Source organism: Lissotriton vulgaris, chromosome 5 (genome assembly GCF_964263255.1).
Source record: "Lissotriton vulgaris chromosome 5, aLisVul1.2, whole genome shotgun sequence".
Classification (NCBI taxonomy): domain Eukaryota; kingdom Metazoa; phylum Chordata; class Amphibia; order Caudata; family Salamandridae; genus Lissotriton; species Lissotriton vulgaris.
The window spans coordinates 1,124,054,952-1,124,079,825 of NC_141693.1; the positions used below are offsets into that span (position 1 = coordinate 1,124,054,952).

A 24,874-nucleotide genomic window follows, 5' to 3' on the forward strand; every position below is an offset into this window, starting at 1 on the left:
GCAGTGATATTAGTTTCATTGCACTGTTTCGAAAGGAAGGAAGTGGTTAAAAAAGTGCGCGCTAGGAAACGCTACATTCTTCAGAGCACTTCTGCTTCAATCTTCACTAGTTCAACTTTCTTGCTCAATGTTCACTACGCTTAGTTTAAGCAGGTCGGTTTGAAAATTAAGCAAAAGCCTTATACAAGTGAAAAGTGGGTTTTCCTGCCAGGCAGCTTGTAATGCTTCATATTCTCATATGTGCCAAAAAAAAAGCTTGCAGCACAGGCTGCTTTGATGGGACGGTTGTACATTTCTGACGGATTAATCTTTTAACTATTTTATTTTTAATTATTGAAAAGTGTATGTGAAGTGCCATGCTACAGTTATGCAAAGAATGTTTTGATTTGTGAATAGGTGATGTAAAAAAAACCCAAAAAAAAACACCATTTCTAATTAACAGATTGCTTTACAATTTCATCTATTCTCTCTTCACAATTAAAATACCCCAGAATCAGTACTACCCGCATTAAACCCCAAACTGAGGTAGTAGCTCTCATCTTCACAACCAAGCTAGAACGCGTTCACTCAATCTGATCTCGGGCTTTTACTTATGCAAAGGTCTAGCGCATGTTTAGAATCAACTTACAGTATTCTGCTCCACTCTATCCAATAAAATCAAAATTGAAGAAATCAGACGAGCAGAATCTGATTCAAAGTAATACAGTTCTGCAAAGTAAGATATTCACCGACTTGGGTAGGAACGGTTTTCGAATTCCCTCTCCATATGGCTCCCAACTGGTACTATGAGGATACCAGTAACATAAAATATTTGGATGCCCTTGGTTTTCAAATTTGCTTCTGTTAGTCCGAAAGTACCTTGGTAGATATGCATTGATTCTTGCGTAGCAGCTCCCTAGATGCGCAGCAATGGAGCACTGTAAATGGATGTCGGTCGGAGAGACAAATTGCATCTCCCAAGTAACACTTTTGCATATTTACCCAGCACATTTTTTTTAGATCATGCATAATAACAATTGACACACAGGGAGATTACCTAATTTGCCCTGAACACACTTTTTTTGGCGAAGTGCCAAAATTGTGATTAGAACCAAGGTATCTCGGTCACAAGATCAGTGGCTTTGCCATTTGATCACTCAATCCAATCTTCTTTCTAAGAGGAGACTTAATAGGTAAATCTAAAATCTAGGTGTCTTTCATGCCCAGGAGATTTAATTCTAACCAAGCACTTTAATACTTTCACTGTCTTATGGATGTATTTCGAGTGGAAAGACGGGGACAGACACCTAAAACGGGGAACAGTTAACATGCCTGGTGAGCAGGGTGTGCAGGAACTACAGCAGGCATCCATTTCCATGTTGTCAATTAATAACTATGCAAATCCATGTACCTTAAAGAGCGTAGATATGAAATTGACCAAGGCCTGTTCCATGAAGTCATCCAAGGGCAGTTCATGCCCCCCAACACATGGCTCTTAATCCACCAGGTTTCTTGTAAAGCACAACTACTCACCCGTTAGGGTCTCAAGGTGTTGTGAGGATAGGGGGACGGGGGGAATCTGCATGTCGGGCGAAGAGCCAGGTCTTGAGCTCTCACAGGGACTTAAGCCACTGCACCAATACATGTGAAGTCCACGGTTATAATTTAAAACTGAGGAAAATGTGGTGAGCTGCAATTCAGTCACTTGCACTTGGGGTGGTTATCACTTCTGGAATTCTATTCCCTTGGAGGGGATATCTTATTCAGATTGTTTACTTTTCCGGAACCAACTCATTAACATTCAGTTTTAGTCTTTTTATATGCCCTGAAGTTGGCCTTTGTGTACACATCTGTGGCCAATTCACTCCACAATAAAATCTATGCACTTTCAAAATCAATACAAACAACCTCTGCCTTCAGGAGCATCAAGCAGCTATTTAATTAGGTAACACGTCTTTAAACCAACAATTAGACATGATATGTTCAATGTGTACTGTTAGCTTACCCTAAAGAACTATAATTATTCAAGCAAACACCTTCAACACATACTCTTTTACTGCTCTAACTGTTAGACTAGCCTGTAGGGGATGGATTGTATCTCCAGATAGGGAATGAATCTCCAATTCACAATTCTGCCTGATAAAAATGTTGATTGGGAGAAGCAAAAGGCTGACCCGATGAAAATATTTGGAATTCAATGATATAAAAATAAAATGTAATGATTTAATTTATATCATTCTTTATCACGAATACAGTAACATTAGAAGGATGCATTAAAAACAACAGCGAAGATACCGATCACAGCTTGTCATGCACTGTAAGCAAGCATTCGATAACTTTGCAGATTCGGGGACATCTCAAACTCAGTTGTTCATTAAACCTCCCCTCTCCCCAATAATGACCCTTCTTCAAAGAAAATCATCCTCGAGTCAAACATGTCTTATTGTAATCTTCAACACTGGTGCATCTACTTTTGAAGAATGGGGCTGTAATTAAACAATTGAACCTTACAATAAATGTGCCACGGCTACACCGTTTTTAACCAATGTTCTAGCTGAAAAACTTTAACGAAATTCGGTACAATATTACATCTCATATTAAACCTCATAGCTGCCTCTTCATGGAACTCAGAAATATGAAAGGATGCATCTGTCTTGGTCCGATTTGAATCTAAGGTTTAAACACAAATTCTGCAACTGGAACCTGGACCATGGTCATTTGAGCTCACTGGATAAGGATGGTTACCCTGCCGCAGTGCACTTCTTCCATGAAGGCTACTTGCACCTGAAGAACGAATTGCAGTTTTCTTTTACAAAGAGATGGAAACATGAGCCCTCTCCTAGGATCCCTTGTGAGTGGCATACAGATAGGACTCATTCACGCCTTGCTAATTCCCAATGTCTAACTCAGATGCTTTTTATATTTTTTTCTCTCCTGATGATGACCCCTCAAGTAACTGGAAAGCGAAATATTTAGTGGTAACAAATGCAGAAATAGCGGAACAGACTAAGCCAATTACAAAAAAACTGTTGACTGGTCTATATTATTACTGTATCGCTATGTTATTATGCCAATGCATTAATCACTTAAGCACTAAGGGGTTGATTTACAAAACAGACAATAATGGTAAGTCACACTTCTATGTGCTTTTAAGTAACCGCTCACCTTGCCATTCACAAAACATGGCAAGGAAATGTAACTTAAGTAGGTCTTAAATCTGAAATATAGGTAGATGGTATTCTTATAAAATAGCTACTTAAGTCAATGATTGGGGATGAAAAGTGGGATAATATATACTCGGTCAAAATATGCCAGTGGTGCAATTATAATATATATATTATTATTATTTTTTTGTTTTATATAGCGCCAATTCGATCCTAAGGTATCAGAGCACGTAACATGAGGAACAGTTACGTTACAGACGGACACATTCATTTTTGATAGGCACTGTGAGATTAAGGGATTTGCCCAGAATCGCAGGCTGTTGAACGTCCCTGCCGAGACTCGAACCCAGTTCCCCAGCTTGGAGGACGACGACTCTAGCTGTTAGGCCACATACTCTCATCATCATGAAATTGAAAAAGATAAGAAGTAAACATTTTTCTCTCATCCTACAAATATTTTCCACAACTAATCTTCTCTTTCCCTACTCACTATGACAAAATGGGGAGGACTGTAATTTCTTCGCACAAGGTCACATCCACCAATTGTCACTTTTAACTTAGGACTTTGCTAGATGACCAGATGTGTGCGGCAAAACATTTGTTAATTTCCTCAAAAGCAAGAGCTTGGGTGTGAGACGGAACCCCTCCAAGCCCCTTTCATGAATAATAGGTTTGTACATTTGATATCATTTGAATTGCAAGCATTCTTGGAAAGCTGATGAGGAATGCATATTGGCCTTGAGTGTGATCCTAGATGGCGGTACCGACTTGCCTACAGCTTCAGTGATCTGTTAATGAAACAACTGTTGTAGGCAATACCAATACTTACAGTGGGCTTTGGGTCAGGCCACTGCTTCTCACTAAATGGTTTTCTTGCAAATCTCATATACTTCTTTTTTATTCGATAACTTGGCTGCCTCTTCCTATGTTTCTCCCCAAGGTGCAGCATAGCTTCTTTACCAGCCATCTGACTTGATGACTTGGACCTTCCACTGCTCTCATTCAGGGACGTGCTCTCTGCCTCTGGTGGCTTCTTCCCCCTTTGCTGGCTGTTGTCTCCACCCCCTCCGTACCACTTATTTTTAGAACCCTCCCCCTTCCCACAACTCACCACCATTCATCTGTGACATTTTCTTCCTAACCCTACATTTCGAATGATCATTCAATGTCTCCATATAAACAGGAATCACAAAAGCATACACGATCGAATACTGGTTCAGAGCTAAATAAAATCTCCAACATTGCCTTTTTGACAAAATAATGATTGAAAATAAGCAAGTAATTTCCCAAATCAACAGAGTGCAATACACAGTCTAGAACACAGATTGAAACAATGCATGAATATTACTGGACTCAAAACATTTCGATCATAAAAATAAATTGCTGTTCCTCTCACCTGAATAATAAATAACATTCCAACTGCAATGGTTGTTCCTAATGCCAGTCCTAAGGCAAACAAAGAGGTAGCAAAAGCCGATAAGCCAAAGGGAATTATAGGACGAGGGTCTCTCTTGGCAAAACTCATATCTATCTTCACTGAACTCCATCCAAATGATACCTGAAAACCAAATCATTACAATGTATTACCCTGCAAAAATTACATATGTACAAGTTTGCACTCTGCTGGTTGTGTAAAGGTGAACCTGCTTCCAATGCATAAGGACACTTCCACCAGTCCATTTCCAGTCAAGTGCATTTTGGGTTTTTCATATGGAGTTTGATTTATGCCTTTCTGGTTACAGCGCACAGACTGCTTTCAGTTAACAGTAGCTTGTCATATACACAGACCCTTAAAAAAAATCAGCAAAGTACTTGCAGATTAATCACAAACATGCTAGGTGTCAAAACCCTAGGTCACGCCTCTAGGGCCATCCAATCACTAATCAATCCACAAAAGAGAATTGTGCTCTAGCTGCGACAAGTAGGTTTCTACAATAAAAGCGCCTGCAGAGAAGCACGCTGAAGCTGCAATCGGATATCAAAGTGACTCAGACCAATGGCAAATCGGTGAGGCCTGTAGGAACATGAGTCAGGCTAAATGGTCTTTCATTATTGAATTCAGAAAACAGTAGGTTCTGAAACCGATCCTAAAACTCGCTGTTTTCTATTCCGGTAAAAAGAGGACTATACGTCAGAATTCCTAAAGTATGGTCCTCTTAGCCGGGTCTTTCTATAAAAGCAGCATCCACCAAGAATGAGTCACTCGCTATTCAGAAAGTCTACTGCTGGAGAGATCGGAGACTCGCTGGCTCCCAGAGACATCAAAAGAAAGAATAACAAAGGAGATTTTAAGACTGGTCTGATTTTGGGGTAAGGGTGCGCATGCGCCATTCAGAGAAAAGATTCGTCATTGATAATTATTTTGGAAACATTGCTCTGTTTTGAAAAAGTTGATAGGTCTGAAACCATTTTGTTAAAAGGAGCAGAATTCCACGTAAGTAAATTCTTAGTATTCAGCACTCCTTTAAAAAAAGAAAAGGCGGATTTCAAAATACCTTGACCCAGAGGCAGTTGTTCAATCAAACTTTATGTAAGAGAAAAGGAACAAAACAACTTCCTGAGAGTCAGTAACGAGGGATTTTCTCATTTGAAAACACAAAGAATTAGGGAGTTGAGGCAGACTCTAATATTGTACACTCTTACACCAATTCTAATAGGTGAACACTACAACTAAAAATCTGAAAAGAGAATAACTACTTAAGATTTTAGTCGTTGTGAAGAAAGACTATAAACTTAACATTTTGCTATGATCCCTTTGTAGCAGGGTCAGTGCAGTCAAGCACCAGTCATAAGCAGAGCACTTCCTAAGAAGTACCCTTGGGTGCTTCTGTGGTAATTCAAATCGGAACCGAATTTTAAGACAAAATGATACTAAAAAGGTTAATGTTGGATTGAAGAAGAGAGCTAAAATCCATATGGTTTATGTTTATCTTGATAAATCAGATGGCTTACCAAAAAAGGGCAGACCATGTTAACCTGTTTTCTTCTCTATAAATTACAGTCAAGGTTAGCATCAGGTAATAATAGACCCAGGCAGAATGGAAAGGGGCGACCACTCGGTCCCCCCGAACGTATGGTCGGGTGCCCTGACCTCCCCGGGAAACCATTTTGGGCGGGAGGCGTGTCCCGGCTGGTATGCCCGAAGCGTCGTAGCCGGGGCACGCCTTTTCCCGCCCAAGAGGGGTTGTCCTAGACACTTACACCGTTGGCCACGCCCCGTAGGCGGATCGGAGGAGGGTACACGCCCTCCCGAGGAAGAATAAAAGAGCAACAATCTAAGGAAGCATCCTCTTGTTCCTGTGCTTGGAAGCTGCACCTCATCGTTGCACGTGAGCCCGAGACGGAACAAGGAGCCAATTTTGAGAACTTGTAATCTTGTGTTTCTTTTTTCAGTGATTCCGAAGCTTTGGATCCAGGACCTCGACTCGAATAATTGTGAACAATGCCTGGCAGGAAGGTCGGAAAGAAGGTTGGGACCGAACAAATGCTTCGCATGCTGGTGAAAGATATGGCGAACATGAAGAAGCAGATGGCGGCAATGAATGGTGCAGGTAGACCGAAGAAAGTCATCGGGCCAGCATTGCCGGGAGTGGTCCCTGCCGGGAGAGGTAAAAGGGCCAAGAATAGAGCGGCAGGGGGGGAGGCCTCGGTCCCCGAGTCTCCTCCGGCGAGCCCGGTCAGTCCAGTTGAGGCCCCGGTCCCGATCCCGGACGAGGGACAGCCGATCCCGGTAGTAGTTACACCCGTTAACGAGGGGGATATGCCTCCCGAGCTGGCCGCCCAGTTGGCAGCATGGTTAGGCAAGAGCAGCGAGGGTGCTGTGGCACCGGGAGATACGGCCGAGGAGGCCAGATTAATAATGAAGCAGTTGCGGCAATCGAGAGATGCTGCGAAGGCGCCTTGTCCTCTTGTTTCCCCGCAGAACCCCTCGGAGCAACCGGCGTCAAGCGTTGGAAAAGCAGCAACGACAGATCCTGCTACTGATTCGGGTAAGCAGCCGTTGCCAATGGCAGGGGAGGGATCGTTACCCTCAAGGAGGGAAAAAGTGGTCCAACATATCCCGAAGGATGTGAAAGAAAGGGTTTGGGCGGATAAATATGTGAACATGTTTTCGCTGTTGACCGATCATTATGAGATAGAGCAGGTTAGAAATCAGAAGGAGTTGTTGCATCCGAGTGTATGGCGTGCAAAAATGGCGGGTTTCAGGGTAGACGAAACAATCACTAATTGGGCCAGAGCGTTTGGAATGTTTACTGCAATCATGGCGGAACGTAGGCCTGAACTATTGACGGGGTTAGCATGTTACCAGACACGTATAATGGAAATGTATGAAACGTATGAAGGTAATCAATGGATGGGCTATGATAACAAATTTCGTAAGGCCAAGGAGCACGACTCATCTCTGACGTGGGATTGTTTCGACTCCATTTCTTGGCAGAAGCAGGTTATGCCGAATACAACGAAGTCGTCTTCTTTCGGCGGGAATGGGGCGGAGCCCTCCCGCCATTATGTGGCGGCGCCCTTTCGGGCGGGCGCCAACGGTGACCAGCATACAAAGAGTAACGGGAACTCGGGTAGAAAAGGGGTCTGTTGGAGCTTTAACAGGGGCAAGTGCACTAGGCCACAGGGGACATGCAGGTTCAGGCATGAGTGTGCGGACAGTCTTCTCACCCCGAAAGTTCGTGCAGAGCCAAGAATGGTGATACAGGAGGTAGAGGGGGGGCCAAACAGGTCTGACATCGACCGAGGGGCTCCGTTACCTACTCCCGTTGATATCATGGCAATGATCCCTTGGCTAAACGAATACCCTGATCATGTCTCTGCTGGGGTGTTGCGAGACGGTTTCTCATATGGTTTCCGCATCCCAGCAGGGGAGTTCAGGGGGGAGGCACAGTGTAAGAACCAACTATCCGTTCAACGCAATACGACGGTGGTACAAGTAAAGATTGCAAAGTAGGTGGCCCGAGGTCGGATTGCAGGCCCCTATGAAAACCCGCCTGTTGTTAACTTTGTTTGTTCACCGTTGGGAGTAGGCCCCAAGAGGGACCCGGGTGAGTTCAGGTTAATCCATAATTTGTCCGCTCCTAGGGGCCTTTCGGTGAACGATGAGATTGACCCAGGAGTTTTTTCGGTGCGGTATGCATCCTTTGATGAGGCCGTCGCCATGTTGAATCGCCTGGGGCCGGAGCGCTGATGGCTAAATCAGATATCGAGTCAGCGTTCCGGTTGCTCCCGGTACACCCAGACGATCAGCGTCTCCTAGGTTTTGTGTTTCAAGGACGCTACTACATGGATAAATGTATGCCGATGGGTTGCTCCATCTCTTGTGCGTATTTTGAGCAGTTCAGTACCTTTTTGCAATGGGCGTTCACCAGAGCCACAGGCTTTACGCAGGTTATGCATTACCTTGATGATTTTCTGTTCCTGGGGGCAGCTGGGGATTCGGAATGTGCACAGGCTTTGAGGGAATTCTGTAATCTCATGAAACGTTTTGGCGTGCCACTGGCACCAGGCAAAACGGTAGGGCCGTCTACTACACTCGAGTTTCTGGGAATTGAGCTCGATTCTGTAGAGGGGTGCTTCCGATTGCCCAAAGAGAAGGTAATGAAATTTGTAGCCTCACTTGAAATGTGCATCGGCGAGAAAAAAGTGACTCTCCATCAGTTGCAGCAAGCTGTGGGGCAGCTTAACTTTGCCCTTAGAGTGATACCGATGGCTCGCCCCTTTTCCCGCTCTATCGCACAAGCCATGGTGGGCCTCAAGGAGGGGCACCACCGCACACGGCTGTCAGCAGAGGTTCGCCAGGATATGCGCATATGGCTGGCATTTCTGGCGGATTTCAACGGCCGCGTCGTGTGGAACAAACCGCCAGCTTCCTCCGAGGAGCTGGGGTTGTGGACCGACTCGGCAGGAAGTGTGGGATTTGGCGCCATCTTTGGTAATCAATGGTCGGCACAAACATGGCCGGCGTGGTGGCACGATAGTGGGCTCACAGGTAACATTGGGTTTCTTGAGCTGTTCCCCATTCTGGTGGCCTTGAGAACATGGCCAGATGGGTTTCGTGATCGCTCTGTGGTATTCTGGTCTGATAATATGACTGTTGTTGAATGTATCAATAATCAGGCAGCACGCTGCAAATGGATTCTGAGATTGCTGAAAGAAATTGTCCTGCTATGTATGAGACTAAACGTCCACTTTAGGGCAAGACATGTGCCTGGGGTACTGAACCAGGCGGCTGATGCACTCTCTCGTTCCCACATGCAGGCCTTCCGGGGTTTTCTGCCCTCAGCGGACTTGGTGGCGGCACCATTTCCCGAAGCTCTCTGGTCTCTCGTTGCCCCGGATTACAAAACCCCGTGGGAGAGAGTCTAGCACCCAGGACGAGGAAGGCATATGAAGGGGCGTTCCGTTCCTATTGGGAATTTTTGGGTTCAGGTAAGAGGGAACATTGGGGGCAGGAGGAGTATGTACTGAAATTTCTGGTATCACTACATCAGGCAGGCCGATAACTGGCAACAGCCATTAGGCACAGGGCCGCCATTGCCTTCATGGCGCAGGCTCATGGCATCTAGGACCCCACTTCGTCCTTTCTCGTAAGAATGGCCCTGCGTGGGTGGCAACGCCTTGAGGGTCGTAGAGTGGATGAGAGGCACCCGATAGGACTAGAGAGGTTGTCCCAGTTAATGTCCGTACTCCCTGCGACATGTTCATCTCAATCATAGACAGTGCTGTTCCGGGCCGCTTTTGCATTAGCATTCCATGGGGCTATGCGGGTGAGCGAACTGGTAGCAAGGAACAAACAGGATACGGGAGGAGGTCTGTGTCGAGAACACATTCAAATTAAGGGTGAGACAATGGTAATCTCCATAGCCAGGTCCAAGACCGATCAGGGGGCTATCGGGGACTGTGTGGTAGTCCAGCGGATTCCAGGGTCTCCCATGTGCCCGGTAAGATGCGTGGAGGAGTATTTAGCGCAAAGGGCTGTAACATGGGGGGGAAGCTTGCTGAGGCACACCGACGGCACCCCGCTGACTAGGTTTCAGTTCCAGCGGGTGTTAACAATGGCAATCGCGGCAGCGGGCTTGAACCCGAGCGATTTCGGGACCCATTCCTTCAGGATAGGGGCTGCTACAGAGGCTACAGCCAGGGGTCTGAGTGTTGAAAAAGTTGAACAGTTGGGGCGTTGGTCCTCGAATTGTTATAAGAGGTATGTGCGGTTGCACATGTTGTGAAGCTAATGTCATGCACTCACGCTTCTTGTTTTCTGTTAGGTTTACAGTTTCGCGAGCAGGCTTTACGGGGCGGACTGTGCAATTGACTCGACACCTGGGGACCAGCGGTCAAAGATCACCGGCTGAGGGAAGAGTGGTGTGGGTCGTCGGCCACACATACGTGAGGCGAGCCGCGGACGTATTCAAAGCAGGTGACATGATTCACGCGGCTGGGGAATACGGGTGCAGGGTGACCTTCCACGGAAGGGGCAGACTCTGTATTGACCAGTTTCAAAATTTTATGGAGGGACTGTTAGGGCGGACGAGGTCACCGCCGTCTGTAATCATAGTACATCTTGGGGGCAATGATTTGGTAACCATTGGTCGACGAGTACTTCTCGAGTTCATTTTATCCACAGTGAGTTGGTTGGCGAGAAGGGTTCCGGGGTGCACGATTGCATGGTCACACATGATTCCTAGAAGGGTGTGGCAGGGGGCCCTCTCTGTGTCAGCTTTGAATCAGTCGGTAAAGAAAGTTAATAACAAACTTAGTAGGTTGTTTCGCTCAGGCCAGTTGCACTGTATTCCACATGGATGTATTCGGGGGGGGACCATATGTATCTTGAGGATGGGGTCCATTTGTCCCGGGAGGGGAATGTCTTACTCATAGGAGACTTCTTAGCTTGGTTGAAGAGATTGTGTAGCCATGACCTTTAGTAGGAGTTTGTGGGGGGTCCGGATAGCCGGTCAACTATGCGGCCTGTGGCGGTAAGGTCATGATCGGTGAGCAGTAATTGGAAGATCCCTAGAGGTGGGGCGCCACCCATTATGGATGGGAGCGCCCGGGGGGAGGCGGCCATTGGCCCCTCACACGGGGAGGCGGTACCCCTCTAAGGATGGAGCTGCCGAAAGGGAAGGCGGTCAAGACCCCTCCCTGGGGAGGAGGGGCTACGGGCCCCTCCTTGGAATTTCCCAGGGCCAGGACATCCGCGACGGCGGATGTGGTAAGCAGTGTGGGGTGGGAGGGGGGTCTACGCTACCTTCTAGACACCTCACACGAGTCCTCGGACAACCACTAAGATGGCGTCGAGTAAATATGGGGCCCCCGCTAAGACAAGGGAAATTGGAAGTTGGCACAGAGGTACAGTCCCTGTGCGGCCGCCCCTCACAAGTGAGGGGGGAGTTCTGGTATTAGGGATCTGACACCGGTTACGACCTTGCCGTTGGCCCGTAATGTTAGGATGTACAATTTAATTTTGAGTATATGCATTTGCAGGATGTTTAGAATCGGCTAGGAGAACCTTTGTATTAGAGCTGTGTTAAGGTTAGCCAATAAACATCGTAATGTGAAAATGAAATTGTACATGATATGAAACTGTTATTTTAATGTTTTAATTTTGTTTCATATTTTAATAAATACGGCCGGGAGGGTAACTCCCTCCCGCCTTCCAAAAGTCAAGAACTGTGTCCGCCTTCCCATCATTGGGGATTGTGTTGGGAGGGGGTGACGGGTATCCCGGCCATATGGAAAGGGGCGACCACTCGGTCCCCCCGAACGTATGGTCGGGTGCCCTGACCTCCCCGGGAAACCATTTTGGGCGGGAGGCGTGTCCCGGCTGGTATGCCCGAAGCGGCGTAGCCGGGGCGCGCCTTTTCCCGCCCAAGAGGGGTTGTCCTAGACACTTACACCGTTGGCCACGCCCCGTAGGCGGATCGGAGGAGGGTACACGCCCTCCCGAGGAAGAATAAAAGAGCAAAAATCTAAGGAAGCATCCTCTTGTTCCTGTGCTTGGAAGCTGCACCTCATCGTTGCACGTGAGCCCGAGACGGAACAAGGAGCCAATTTTGACCCACCCACCAGCCCCTTATAGCAACGAGTAGTTCTGCAATAAAGTTGATTAACGGTGACATTATCTCTTTTTCAGGTTGTTTAATAAAATCTGGATTGTCTGTTTTGTGCATAATAAAATGGTTGCTATTTAGCTTGTTCTTAGGTGAAGTATCGCAGCCTAGTTGATGATGTGTTACTTGTGTGAATAAAGGTGATTGTGTAGTATCCAGTCTAAACCGTTTATTCCGTCCTCATTAGGTTCAAACTGTCGTATTTATTTTGGTCGGGCGGTAAGGTCATGATCGGTGAGCAGTAATTGGAAGATCCCTAGAGGTGGGGCGCCACCCATTATGGATGGGAGCGCCCGGGGGGAGGCGGCCATTGGCCCCTCACACGGGGAGGCGGTACCCCTCTAAGGATGGGGCCGCAGAAAGGGAAGGCGGTCAAGACCCCTCCCTGGGGAGGAGGGGCTACGGGCCCCTCCTGGGAATTTCCCGGGGCGAGGACATCCGCGACGGCGGATGTGGTAAGCAGTGTGGGGCGGGAGGGGGGTCTACGCTACCTTCTAGACACCTCACACGAGTCCTCGGACGACCACTAAGATGGCGTCGAGTAAATATGGGGCCCCCGCTAAGACAAGGGAAATTGGAAGTTGGCACAGAGGTACAGTCCCTGTGCGGCCGCCCCTCACAAGTGAGGGGGGAGTTCTGGTATTAGGGATCTGACACCGGTTACGACCTTGCCGTTGGCCCGTAATGTTAGGATGTACAATTTAATTTTGAGTATATGCATTTGCAGGATGTTTAGAATCGGCTAGGAGAACCTTTGTATTAGAGCTGTGTTAAGGTTAGCCAATAAACATCGTAATGTGAAAATTAAATTGTACATGATATGAAACTGTTATTTTAATGTTTTAATTTCGTTTCATATTTCAATAAATACGGCCGGGAGGGTAACTCCCTCCCGCCTTCCAAAAGTCAAGAACTGTGTCCGTCTTCCCATCATTGGGGATTGTGTTGGGAGGGGGTGACGGGTATCCCGGCCATATTAAGTTTACCCTATAACTTCTTAGGATCCATTGAGTGCACCCCTAAGATGGACATTTTGCATTAGAACAGATGACAGTTTTATTGTACCTTTATGAGCTGCGGTCCTGGTTCCAAAACATTTATAAGTTAAGACCTTCAGACGGTTACTACTAAAACTCCGGTCTCTTACTTCTTACTCAACTGTAAACTGGGGTGAGAAGAATCTTCTTAAGCATAGCACTGTGCAGCATCTATGTTCATTAACTCTCAATCTAGAAATACATCCTAAGTGTTGACAGGGGGCTTACAACATGGGTTTAAACGTGGTTGCAAAGCCCTTTTGCATTTTTAAAATAAGTCATAAAACAATGCTAGTATAAAATTAACATGAATAATATAATGCCAAGAACAAAGATATATTTAATTGAAAAATGGACCACTCCACTTTCAAGATCTTAGACAAAACAATGTTGCTTCATCCTATTCCAACGAGGTTTTTTCCATTCCATTTCCTTGTATTTGGGACAAGACAGTTATAGTTAATTACCCTTCACTTAGGATAGGTTCTTCAATACTAGGAGTGGGAAGAAATTCAAGTGTCTGTCCCTAAGAAAACAGATATTGCAACATGCATGTTTCTTGCACAATTCATTATAAATCAGAAAAAAATGTAGGAGCATTAAAAAGCTTACAATATATTACATCTTTCGGCAACTAATCTCAATGTAGTAAGCTGCTCAAATAGTTTTTGAAACCTTTGATATATTTGCTCGTTTCAAAACCATGACATCGTTTTCAAAGCATTGTGTTTCCAGAAATTTGAGATACTTTTATTAACTTTACAAAATTAAAGGTAAATAGGTTGCTCATTAACTTTGAACTCCTAGTTAACTTAAAACTTGGCAAATATGTGCAACTGAATTAAAAATCCTGAAAGTGGTACCAATTTATTAAACCACATCAGCTTTTATATGTTACAAATTACTTTTAAAAAATTGAAATGAGTAATCATAAAGCAGTAACACTTATTCAGAACTCAAAGCTCCACCTTCCACTAGAGCAAAATTCGAACCAAAAGCATGAATTTGTATTAGACTGCCTTGAATCTTGGATCCTACACCACTTATGACTTTCACTCCTTCGGGGGGTTGAACCAACTTTGCTGCACAACTCTATACAATTTAAAGAGTCTCACCCTTCACTTTATGATCACTTCAATGTAACTGGTATAGTTGGATAGGCCTTTTAACTGAAATTCGCAAAACTCCACCAAACTCCATCTAGTAGAACTACTTATTCTTTGACTGCTTAAATAGTTTATAATTTGGGTAATCAATCTAGAGTCCAGAATACTTAGCTTAATCTTGAGTGGAGAAACAGTTTCTTACCAACCTTGTTCAAAATAAAGTGGACCAAAATAACGGTCACATCCGACGCCAGTCATTAATCTATTAATTTCTCTGGTTTCATCATCCCGGTGATGAAGCTTAAATATAGCTACATGGATCCAATCATTCACCAATTTCTCCTCTTTTTAAAAACTCTGTCCCCCACCCAGGTTACATGCACACACCATGAACAATAGACTAATTCCTTCATCCATATTTGTAACAGAATGTAATCGTTAGTTTTCTAAAACAAGTAAACTGTTATGACTTGAATTATTACAATGCACCCTTTCCCATAGTTCCCTGTTCCCTGCCGCTCAGCCAGTATGAATGTGATGTAGTGAAATGCTTTAGTTCTTGGTGATGTAATGGAATGCTGGAGTGGATGGTGTGGTTGAGAGGGAGTCAGTTGGAGTGTGTGGGCTGAGCAGCAAGGATACTGCTCCTGGTGGGGCTATCCGCTACTTAACAGCTTACCTGTAATATGAATAAATCATCTTCCTCTACACTACGGCTACCTGGACTTCCTCGCATTTCAACAAACATTGTTGCCACAGACCCTGCCAGTACCATCTTAGGTACAGAGATTGATTTTGTGCATCTGCTAACTAGAGCATGAGCTGCACTGCTACAGGAGGATGAATGACTGTGGAACAGCTCTGGTCTTCAGTAGGAAAAGGGCTATTTCAGAGATAATAAAGTGCTGGAAAGGAAAGACCCAAAGCGTACAAAAACATTTTCACAACCAAAGCCTGTTTGTACATCATGCTATGCCTGCTCTGATGTAGTAATTTGGTTTTGGAATTTACACTGCATTCATTGAAATTGAATTAGGAAACGTTAATTGATATAAAGTATCTTTACAGTCCGTCAGGACCAGAGTTTTTTATATTGCTCTGTACCTAGGTCCTTTGGGTTAACCCATTACTATGTAATGACAATATCAATAAGACATTCTCTTTTTTAATTGATCCTCCAACAACTCTGAATATCATTATCATCAGTGCAGCAAATGTTCTATTTGACCTTGAAGAATTCTAAAATACGTTCAATAAGTGATTCATACCAATGTGTAATAGAACATCAACCCTTGTCCAATCATTCAGCTTTGAAGAAGCTTACAAAATGTTTGGTTCTAGACTAACTGTGTCTGCATCTGCGTTTGCTGATAAGAGTCCAGCTCTTGTATTCTGCAAGATTTTTGAATAATCATGCACTATGTATTTATCGGTTTTATTTATTTATATAGCTAAAGACATCCATTAATCCAACTCTTGGTTTAAGTACATGAATTTGAAATAACTATATTGTTCAAATGTATAAGGTTGTATTTACGGTATAGGAGACTCAAAATAATATGAAATACTGTTTGATAATACATTGGATGGACTAAACACTAAATTATTTGGTTTTCATGATTACAGAAAGATCCTTTTTCAGTTTTTGTTTCTCAGCATCTGAATGCCACCTAACTTGATTTCATTTTGAAAATCAAGTTAAAAAGACAAACCCAATAAATGAATCGCAAACAGACAAGATAGGGATTAAGCAGAGAAATAAGATTCAACAGCAGAAAGACAAGATCATGCACACATGTGGACAAACAAAATCAGGTCAGACTGAATGGACAAAAAAAGGCTGATTTAACCGTGAACCTTGAAGACAACAAAACACGTAGGGGGTAACTAGGTTTATCTGTAACAGAGAATAAGCATGTACAAATTGCTTACCCTATTGTAAAGCTGGGTGTACATGGTCATGATAAAAATGAAAGCTGCATGCATACAACCAAGAGGGGCTAAGAACAAGAACAGAGTGAATGAGGCGTGGTTATGGTGTCCACAGCAGTTATTGATCCATGGGCAGTGATGGTCCATCTTCAGCACACACCTAATATAAGAACAAAGAAAAACACACTATTTAAAATTCATCAGCAATCCCCATACATTAATGTAAAACAGCTTAATCCTTACAGTTCAGTTAGAAAAGCACAAACAAAGAATGTCCCCAACAAACTTCTTTCAAGAGTATCATCTTAACATCTATTTCGCTAAATCTTTTTCAAGTAAAAGTTTGTTTTGGGTCTGTACTTTTCAACAATTAACATATACATAGAGAATATTCGGTCGATCTATTCATTTCTGGCTTCTAAGGTGCTGGACTGGTGCCTTAAGCTGCATTTGACAGGAACAGACAACCAAATCCTTTCTTGGTACACCACAACTCACAGCACTCGTACAAAAACCACACAACAAAGAGCCCTGGCACAATCCCAAATAACATTTTAATGACACTCAACCCATTCAAAAGATAATCAAACACTACTAACCGATAATCCATTTGCCGCATACTCAATTCTGTTCCCAGCACGACTCTGCTGTGCCACAAGAACAGTACAGTACCAAGACGCCAACAAGACGGTAAACTCTCCAGGAACAATGTGTCTTTACTCAACAAAGTGGGTGGAGGGTGAAGTCTAGCAATGGGATCTCGAATGGCAACAACTGAAAACAATGGATGTGTAATCAATGGGGGAAAACAGGCAAAATGTCTGCGTACCATTCGGTTTTGAACAATTTAGCATTACAGTACTTGGCTGCAAGAAGTCCTTTTTCCTGCTTTGAAATATATTCAGGTGACTTGTGTGTTCCCCAAACTACACCATCTACAAACACCTATCTTCTACTCAACTATTTACAAATGCATTCACCTATTCGGTTCTACTTACAGTCCTCTGCTGCTCCCCAAAGCAAGATGTGCACTTCATCAATAACACAAATGTCCTAATCATGCACCTGTTGTACCACTGTATTAATCATATATGTGTCAATACATTAAATTCTCCACTTCTGACTAGATCATGTAGGTGAAATTGTGGCCTAAACTGAAGAACTGAAGGGCACCGAGCTGCGTTGCTAACCTCATAACTTGTAACTAGATTTGACTAGTGAGCTCAGCTAAGAGTCAACGGGCAAATGGGCTGACAGAACCAATGCTTAGGAACAATGGTATCTGAGAAATCCGACCGAGCTGCATTCTCCATGTCCCTTTATTTACTATTTATATTAGCAAAATGGAACATACAATAGAGTTGCCACTCTAGTAATATTCCAGACAGGTATCAATAAGAGTGATGAAGAAGCATTAGATAACCTAGAAATCAAATGGAAGAAACTGATGTCGGGGCCTTTGGCAGTTGTATCATTGCATAGAAATATTCAAGTTCCTAGTTTCGATATCTGTGGTTCTTTAAAAAACAACAGTTTTTTGTGGCAGTAAGAAACGGTTCACTCATACGGCTATGTGTGGATTAAAGAGCTTTAAGATGAGATTAAATCGTTATTTTTAAGAGCACTTTGAAAAGCCTAATACACTAGATTGTCAACGGCGAGGCTGCCACTTAGTTCCCAATCTTGGATTCTGAGTCTGACAAGATTGAGAGCCCTGTCTCAAAGTCAATGTCGATCAGTATACTCTTTATAAATGGTCTGCATACACAAAATGATTTATGTAGCAGAAACATCCTAGACTAAAGCTCTATTAAGCCTGCAAATTGTATTCGACATCATTTAAGAAGGACTTGTCACCAGTCAACAAGATTAATACCACAAAAGGACCTATATCTGTGAATGGAAGATTGAAAGTATAATCACTGCTGGACAAATAATCTAGATCTTACCCTACCAAATGTAATGACTTGAAGTATCAGCCTTATTTAAATATCTAACTGATTACTTTTTACTTGTTGGTTATAAACAGGGCATTATGTTTGTTGACGCTTGATGGAGCCGGGCAAGATTTAGCCAGACTTGTGAGAATATGTAGATTTTGCAGTCATGTTTATGAGAATTTTGCATTTAAGCACACATATGTCACTTTAATTCTCTCAGGATGACCGACTGGGACGCAACTAAAAAAAGAGGCGTTTATGAATATGTTAACTCATCTAAACGTCAATATATAAATATTTTGATTTCAAAAGAATAAGAACAAGCTTTAAATTATTAACATTAATGGATGTTATGAACTGAGATTCCTCGTACTAATTTTACATGAATGATTGTAATGTTTTATTCAATTAATGGCATTAATGTTCCTAAACACTTTGTAAATTTCACTTTTCATGTTGTGTGTGTGTAATGAGAATCTTAGCAAATACATTTCACAGACATGTAACTGAGTAAGGAAAAAAAAAGGAAATAAAAAAAGACAAAATCTACTTTTTCTTGCCTCGTTAACGGATTCTAGCCTTCTCAGTTATACTGCAAATACATATCCAGGCCCAATTGAGAAATCAGTAGGAAAAAAAAACCAAAGGGGCAAAGGTGAGCATCAAACATTTCTGACAACTCGCGATCATCACAGCGCAGCTAAACAGAGACAAGGCCTATAACACCTAGAATTTCAGGCTGACAAGTCACTTGCAGAAAATATAGGATGTCCCACGCTTGTGGATCTACAGGTCCTATTTGTCCAATAGGACAGATCTGCGTGTGAGAGGGTCTGGGGTGGTCTTAGTTTGGATATAGCAATAATATACGGTTGCTGGTTAATATGCTTGTTTGTAAATAGACAATCTTAAACCCTTTGGAAACATATTCAAAAGAAAAATTAAAAAGACATAGAATGCTTGTACTACAGGGTGACTAATAAAAATTAATGTGAAAACAATTTGCGTTCTGGTAGAAAAAGTACAAATTTATTCTTTCAATGCAAATAAAACATGTTGTGGTATTAAAAACAATGATAAAAAACATGAATATCAATACACACAATATTATACATATAAATAAAAACAAATTGGGTACATAACATCAAGAATCGAAGATTTGGGTCAACGCGGCGTTTCGGTTTTCTTTATGTAACACCTTCTTCAGGACCGATTCTAAAAAGTTATTTTAAAAACCCTCTTAGAAAAAGGACTAGGATATGCAATCTGCACCCCTGTAGACAGATACTCGTTGGAAAGAGACCTACAGAGTTTTTTTAGGAAAATTAGGCTAAACACCTTTTTTGAAGGAAAAGACAAGCAGCAAACTAGGAACAAATCTGGGTTAAAAAACAAATCAACCTGGACCCCTGCGCTTAACATGGTCAATAAAGACATCGAGACATTTGAAAGAGTAGTGGATAAAAGTATAGATTCCCTCTTACATCAGAAAAATTGGATTAATTATGACCTAAACAAAACAGAATCTGAAGCTCTAAAAACATTAGAATTGAGGGAGGACCTAACCATTAAACCAGCAGACAAGGGTGGCAGCATTGTCATAATGCCCACCTCAGACTACGAAAATAGGATGAATTCCCTATTAGATAAGGCAGACCACTACTGCAAAACCAACAAAAGAGAGTGGGTCAATCTACAAGTAAAAATTCAGAGGTTGCTGAGATATGCCAAAGACGACGAAATAATTTGTGAGGAAGAATACGCGGTTTTAATTAATACTAACCCAGTGATCCCCGCGTTATATGGCCTTCCAAAGGTACATTACAACATAGAGGACCCTCCTATGAGACCCATCGTATCGAGCATAGGCTCACTAACCGAACCACTCAGCAAATACACTGATGTATTCCTACAACCCCTTGTTGTCAAACAAAAAGGCTATATCAAAGACACTACATCAATGATCAAGAAAATAGAGTGCCTCAATTTTAACCCTGACACCCAGATTTTAGTAACTCTAGACATAGAGGCACTCTATACGAATATTCCACAAGATAGTACGATCATGATGATTAAGGATATGCTTACCATAGAAGAGCAAGACCTAACAGCACACCAAACATTCATAGTAGACTGTATCACAATGGTCCTGAAAAACAACATCTTCTTATTCGGGAGCAACCTCTACAGGCAGGTCAAGGGGACGAGCATGGGGGCCACCTGTGCTCCTAGCCTGGCCTGCCTGTACGTTTCACATTTCGAAGAGAAGCATATTTTCAACACCAACGCACCATTTTTTGAGAATGTCAGTGAGTGTTCTAGATACATAGACGACATTTTCTTTATTTGGACAGGTGAGATGGAAACGTTAACTGAATTTTTAGAATGGCTTAATTTAGGCGACATGAATCTCAAATTCACTTCACACCAAAACCGTGAACAATGTGAATTTTTAGACATAATCATAAAATACATAGACGGAAAGCTTAATGTGGAATTGTTCACTAAAACTACTGATAGAAACACAATGTTACACTATGACAGCAATCATCCACCCTGCCAAAAAAACAACATCCAGTTTGGTCAGTTTTTAAGATTAAAAAGAAACTGCACTACAATGAGGGATTATGAAAAACATTCGGATATCCTCAAAAAAAAGTTCTTAGATAGAGGGTACCCTAGACGTTTAGTACGTCAAGCGTACAAAAGAGCAAAATACTTTAATCGCGAGACCCTATTTGAAGAAAAAGCAACTCCCACCACTCGAATACAACCATTAATCTTTGTAACTAATTTTAGCCAAGTCAGTAATAAAATTAAAAAAATAATAAACAGAAACTGACACCTAATTACCAGCAAGGCCCAAGAAAAACTTCCAAAACCAATGTTTTCTTTTCGAAGAAACATGACGATTCGTAACAAACTGGTTCATACTTACAGAGAGAACAAACAACAATCGCAACCATGCATAAACAATGCACCATTGCCCAAGGGCACCTTTCCTTGCCAGGGTTGCGTGAACTGCACGAACATCATTAAGGGCAATCCTGTAGTTACTAAGAATGTAAAAGTCCATATCAAAAATTTCATAAATTGCCGCACAAAAAATCTGATATACCTAATACAATGTCCCTGCCAATTATGCTATGTGGGGGAAACATCTAGAGCGTTACGGGTACGCCTTAATGAACATAAATCAGCCATTAGAAACAACAAAAAGGGCGCCCCTCTCACCGACCACTGGCGATCAGCAAACCATACAGTAGAAGACCTTAGATGGTGTGGTCTTGAAATTGTAACCTTGAATTCTAGAGGAGGCAACACAAATGCCAATAGAAAAAAGAGAGAACAATTCTTTATGTCAAGGTTCAACAGTGTAAGATGCGGCTTAAACAGCAGAGAGGACTGGGAGAAAATTGTGCATTAATGCAAACCCAATCAGGTCCGTTCAAATCAGTTGGGCCCTTACCAATAGTTTGTATTATGCTTGCCAACCAGATAATTAATCATAAGATTAAGTTTATGCCTAGATAGAGATTTTATCCTATCTTCAAGAGTACACACACACAAACCTCAGAAGATTAAGTACATACAAGTCATCCTTAGACATAGTTATGTTTTAAACCTTAAGTGTACATATAGTCCAACCTCAGAGAATGTCACTTTTCATTTATAACAAGGATTACCTCAACATATCCTAGTATATACGTATTTATCTTGACTAGATCAAAGTGAATATTAAGAAAATCCCCTCTAGTCAATAAACATATGAGCGAGTCACATTGCACACAATGCGAATGTAACACGCTACACTTTTAACACAAATCGAACATATTCCCCATTCAGATAGTCCCTATATTACAACATGTATCCAATTGATAGTGTATATGTATAGACTTATCGAAGGGAGAATGCAGTGAACTACGCTCACTCATAGACTGGGCAACTCGGAAACAAACACATAATGCTTTTAATTAATGAAATAGCGGGAATTCGATTAAGCATTTTTCGCATCCAATAACCACATCAGGGGAACTATAACACAGATAGCCCGGTTTGGCAACAAACTAGTGCAACCGTCACCATAGGAAGATGTACTTTACCTAATTCTTAATATTAGGAATGTGAAACATATAACTAACAATGAGACGTCAAATAACCTCCTTTGTCAGTACTAATAATCAAAATAACATACTCGCTTAAAGATCAAAACACTTTGCCGACGTAGCCACTTAGTCTACATCATCATTGACACACAGCGTTACGTTACCATAGTAACGGCAATCCCATTGGCCAAACCCGGGCCAATTATGCTCATGGATACCCGCGATTCAGCGGAGCAGATATAGGATGCGAGGAATATAAACTATAGGAAACCGCTTTTAACATAATATCACATAAATGAAACTAATATTGTATAAATGGATTCTAGTTATCTTGAATGGTATTTTAAAAGGAGTTTAAGCGACAACATTCCGCACTCAGTAACCTTGGTTACGGCGTTCTAATTGGCTAGTTTCTGTCCAATGAAAATAGGAATACGAACGTAACAGCGCGGGAGAAATAATACAGCGGGAGAGTGAAGTGCGTCCTATTCCCATGACGACACAATCACCATTGGTCATAGTTTACCCAATCAATAACTAGATGTCAGTTTTACCAATTAAACCCCGGCTTATAAAAACAAAGCCGAAAAAGTGCCACATTACTTCCGTACTCGAAGACGAAGGTAATCGGGCGACGCTGTGACGAGGAGCAGGGAGGCCGGACCTACTCTAAAAGATATGTGCAAAGCAAGAACGGCCGATGGGGAATTAGAACCCATAAGGGTAGCTGCATTCTAAATAGCCATCACTCCCATCAGAAATTCCAACTAGGCTGGGGTTAATTCATGTGATTAAAAAACCATTAAAGCTTCTACCTAATTTACCGTTATCCCCACACACCTATATAGATGCAATAAGATGTTAAAGCCTAAATACGAATTTATCCAGGACTGCGTGCGACAAGTAAATAACAGGGACAAGCCCATGATTAGAGTGTGAGCAAAGCCACAATAATTAAGAACAGTTGCCCATAAGGCCACAGTATATAGACACAAATGGTATTAATATACTAGAGAAAACCATATATACTTATTGTAATCCATCCAGAGAACACAGTGGCAAGAGAAAATCTGAACAGGAGAAAACTTTCAGAAAACTTCCTGGGCATATCCCGAGATAGGTGCAGCCTACTGCAGCGGTTTGCAATCATAACTATTGGTGAGTAATTTTGTCACAACCATGGAGCCAAGAAAAACTTCCCAAACATCTGCTCAATTTGACAAATCTGAAAATCCGTTTTGCATTATTTGTTTATAATTCAATTTATTTTATTATGTTTTGGCTCTCAAAGAGGGCCACATAAAGTATACAGTATAAAAACAACAAGACAGATACATGACAAAATTATAACATTTGAGGGACAGGGTTGAGTACAGAACAGACATGCGAAAACAGATCTACGGGAGGTCGGTCAGTCAAAACATCTCCAGATACATACTAATAAATAGCTAAAAAACCTTTGAAAAAGTTAAAAATATGGAAACAGAACATTTCATTGGGAGGGCAATAAAGTGCATGAAGAAAGCCATTCAAAGTGACAATGCCAAGGCGGAGACAGATAACTTTTAACCATCTGGAGCGTAATTTACGGAGCGCGGGGCAGATCAATAAAACATGCATGCAGTCCTGGGTGCTCAATTTACATAAATTGCACAAAGCAGAGGAGCCATACCATTTGGATAACAGTAGATTTAAAGGAATTAAGTCATAACGTAAGAGAAACCAAAATCTACGAATACCATGCGGTAGGTTCCATATGACATAAGTTTGTGGCAACTTCATCACATAGGAGTTAAGGAGAAGGTCTACATTCCTTTTCTCACAGATTAACTTTTTATCAGAGTGAAAACATAGATCCCACGAGGCTTCCTGTAAAACGAGTTTTAACTGTAATGGAGAATACAAAAACAAAGCGTTTTCATCTAACTTTAGAAGGGTTACCGCACTTCTAAAGTTACTTACAAGTTTAGAAAACTCTTTAAAATTACCCAATAGTTCACTTCTGAGGAGAGCTCGCATAGTCCCTACTCCCGCTCTAGCCAGACAGGCCACCCATCTTATTAGGGCACATAATCCCTGTACCCAGCTGCTCCTGAGTCCAAAGTCGAGCCTGCAGGCGGCCAAGGAGCACGCAGTATTTAGGGAAGATAGAGATCTTAGGAGTTTCCGCTCAAGCTTATGGCAAAAGTCCCAGTTTTTCACCTCTATGAGTTCGATACCATACAGAATTGTTGCGGGAATTTTTGATCTATAAACTTCCAATAAACTCGAGAAGTGCATTTTTCCCGTTGCCTGGTATAGAGAATTTAAACCTTTGCCATGGGCAAGAGCTTTGCGTGAGCAATGCTCTATATGAAGCCTCTAACTCAAGTTAGCCGTGATTATTTTTCCCAGGAAGGTATAGGAATTTACAACCTCCAGTTTTTGGCCCCCAATAAACCAACCAAAATCTACAGAACGGCACTTCTTCTTACCGGCTATGCACATAACTTTACTT

General features: G+C 42.4%; 1 protein-coding gene across 1 annotated transcript in view; it reads right to left on the reverse strand.

The window, feature by feature from the left end:
• ZDHHC6 (zDHHC palmitoyltransferase 6) overlaps positions 1–24,874 on the reverse strand; it is a 136,235-nt gene that overhangs the window by 64,833 nt on the left and 46,528 nt on the right. The window contains exons 4-5 of the mRNA XM_086922790.1: positions 16,332–16,491; positions 4,540–4,701 (exon numbers count right to left, since the gene is read on the reverse strand). Coding sequence (XP_086778916.1) covers positions 4,540–4,701; positions 16,332–16,491 — 322 coding nt within the window. The remainder of the gene's footprint in view (positions 1–4,539; positions 4,702–16,331; positions 16,492–24,874) is intronic.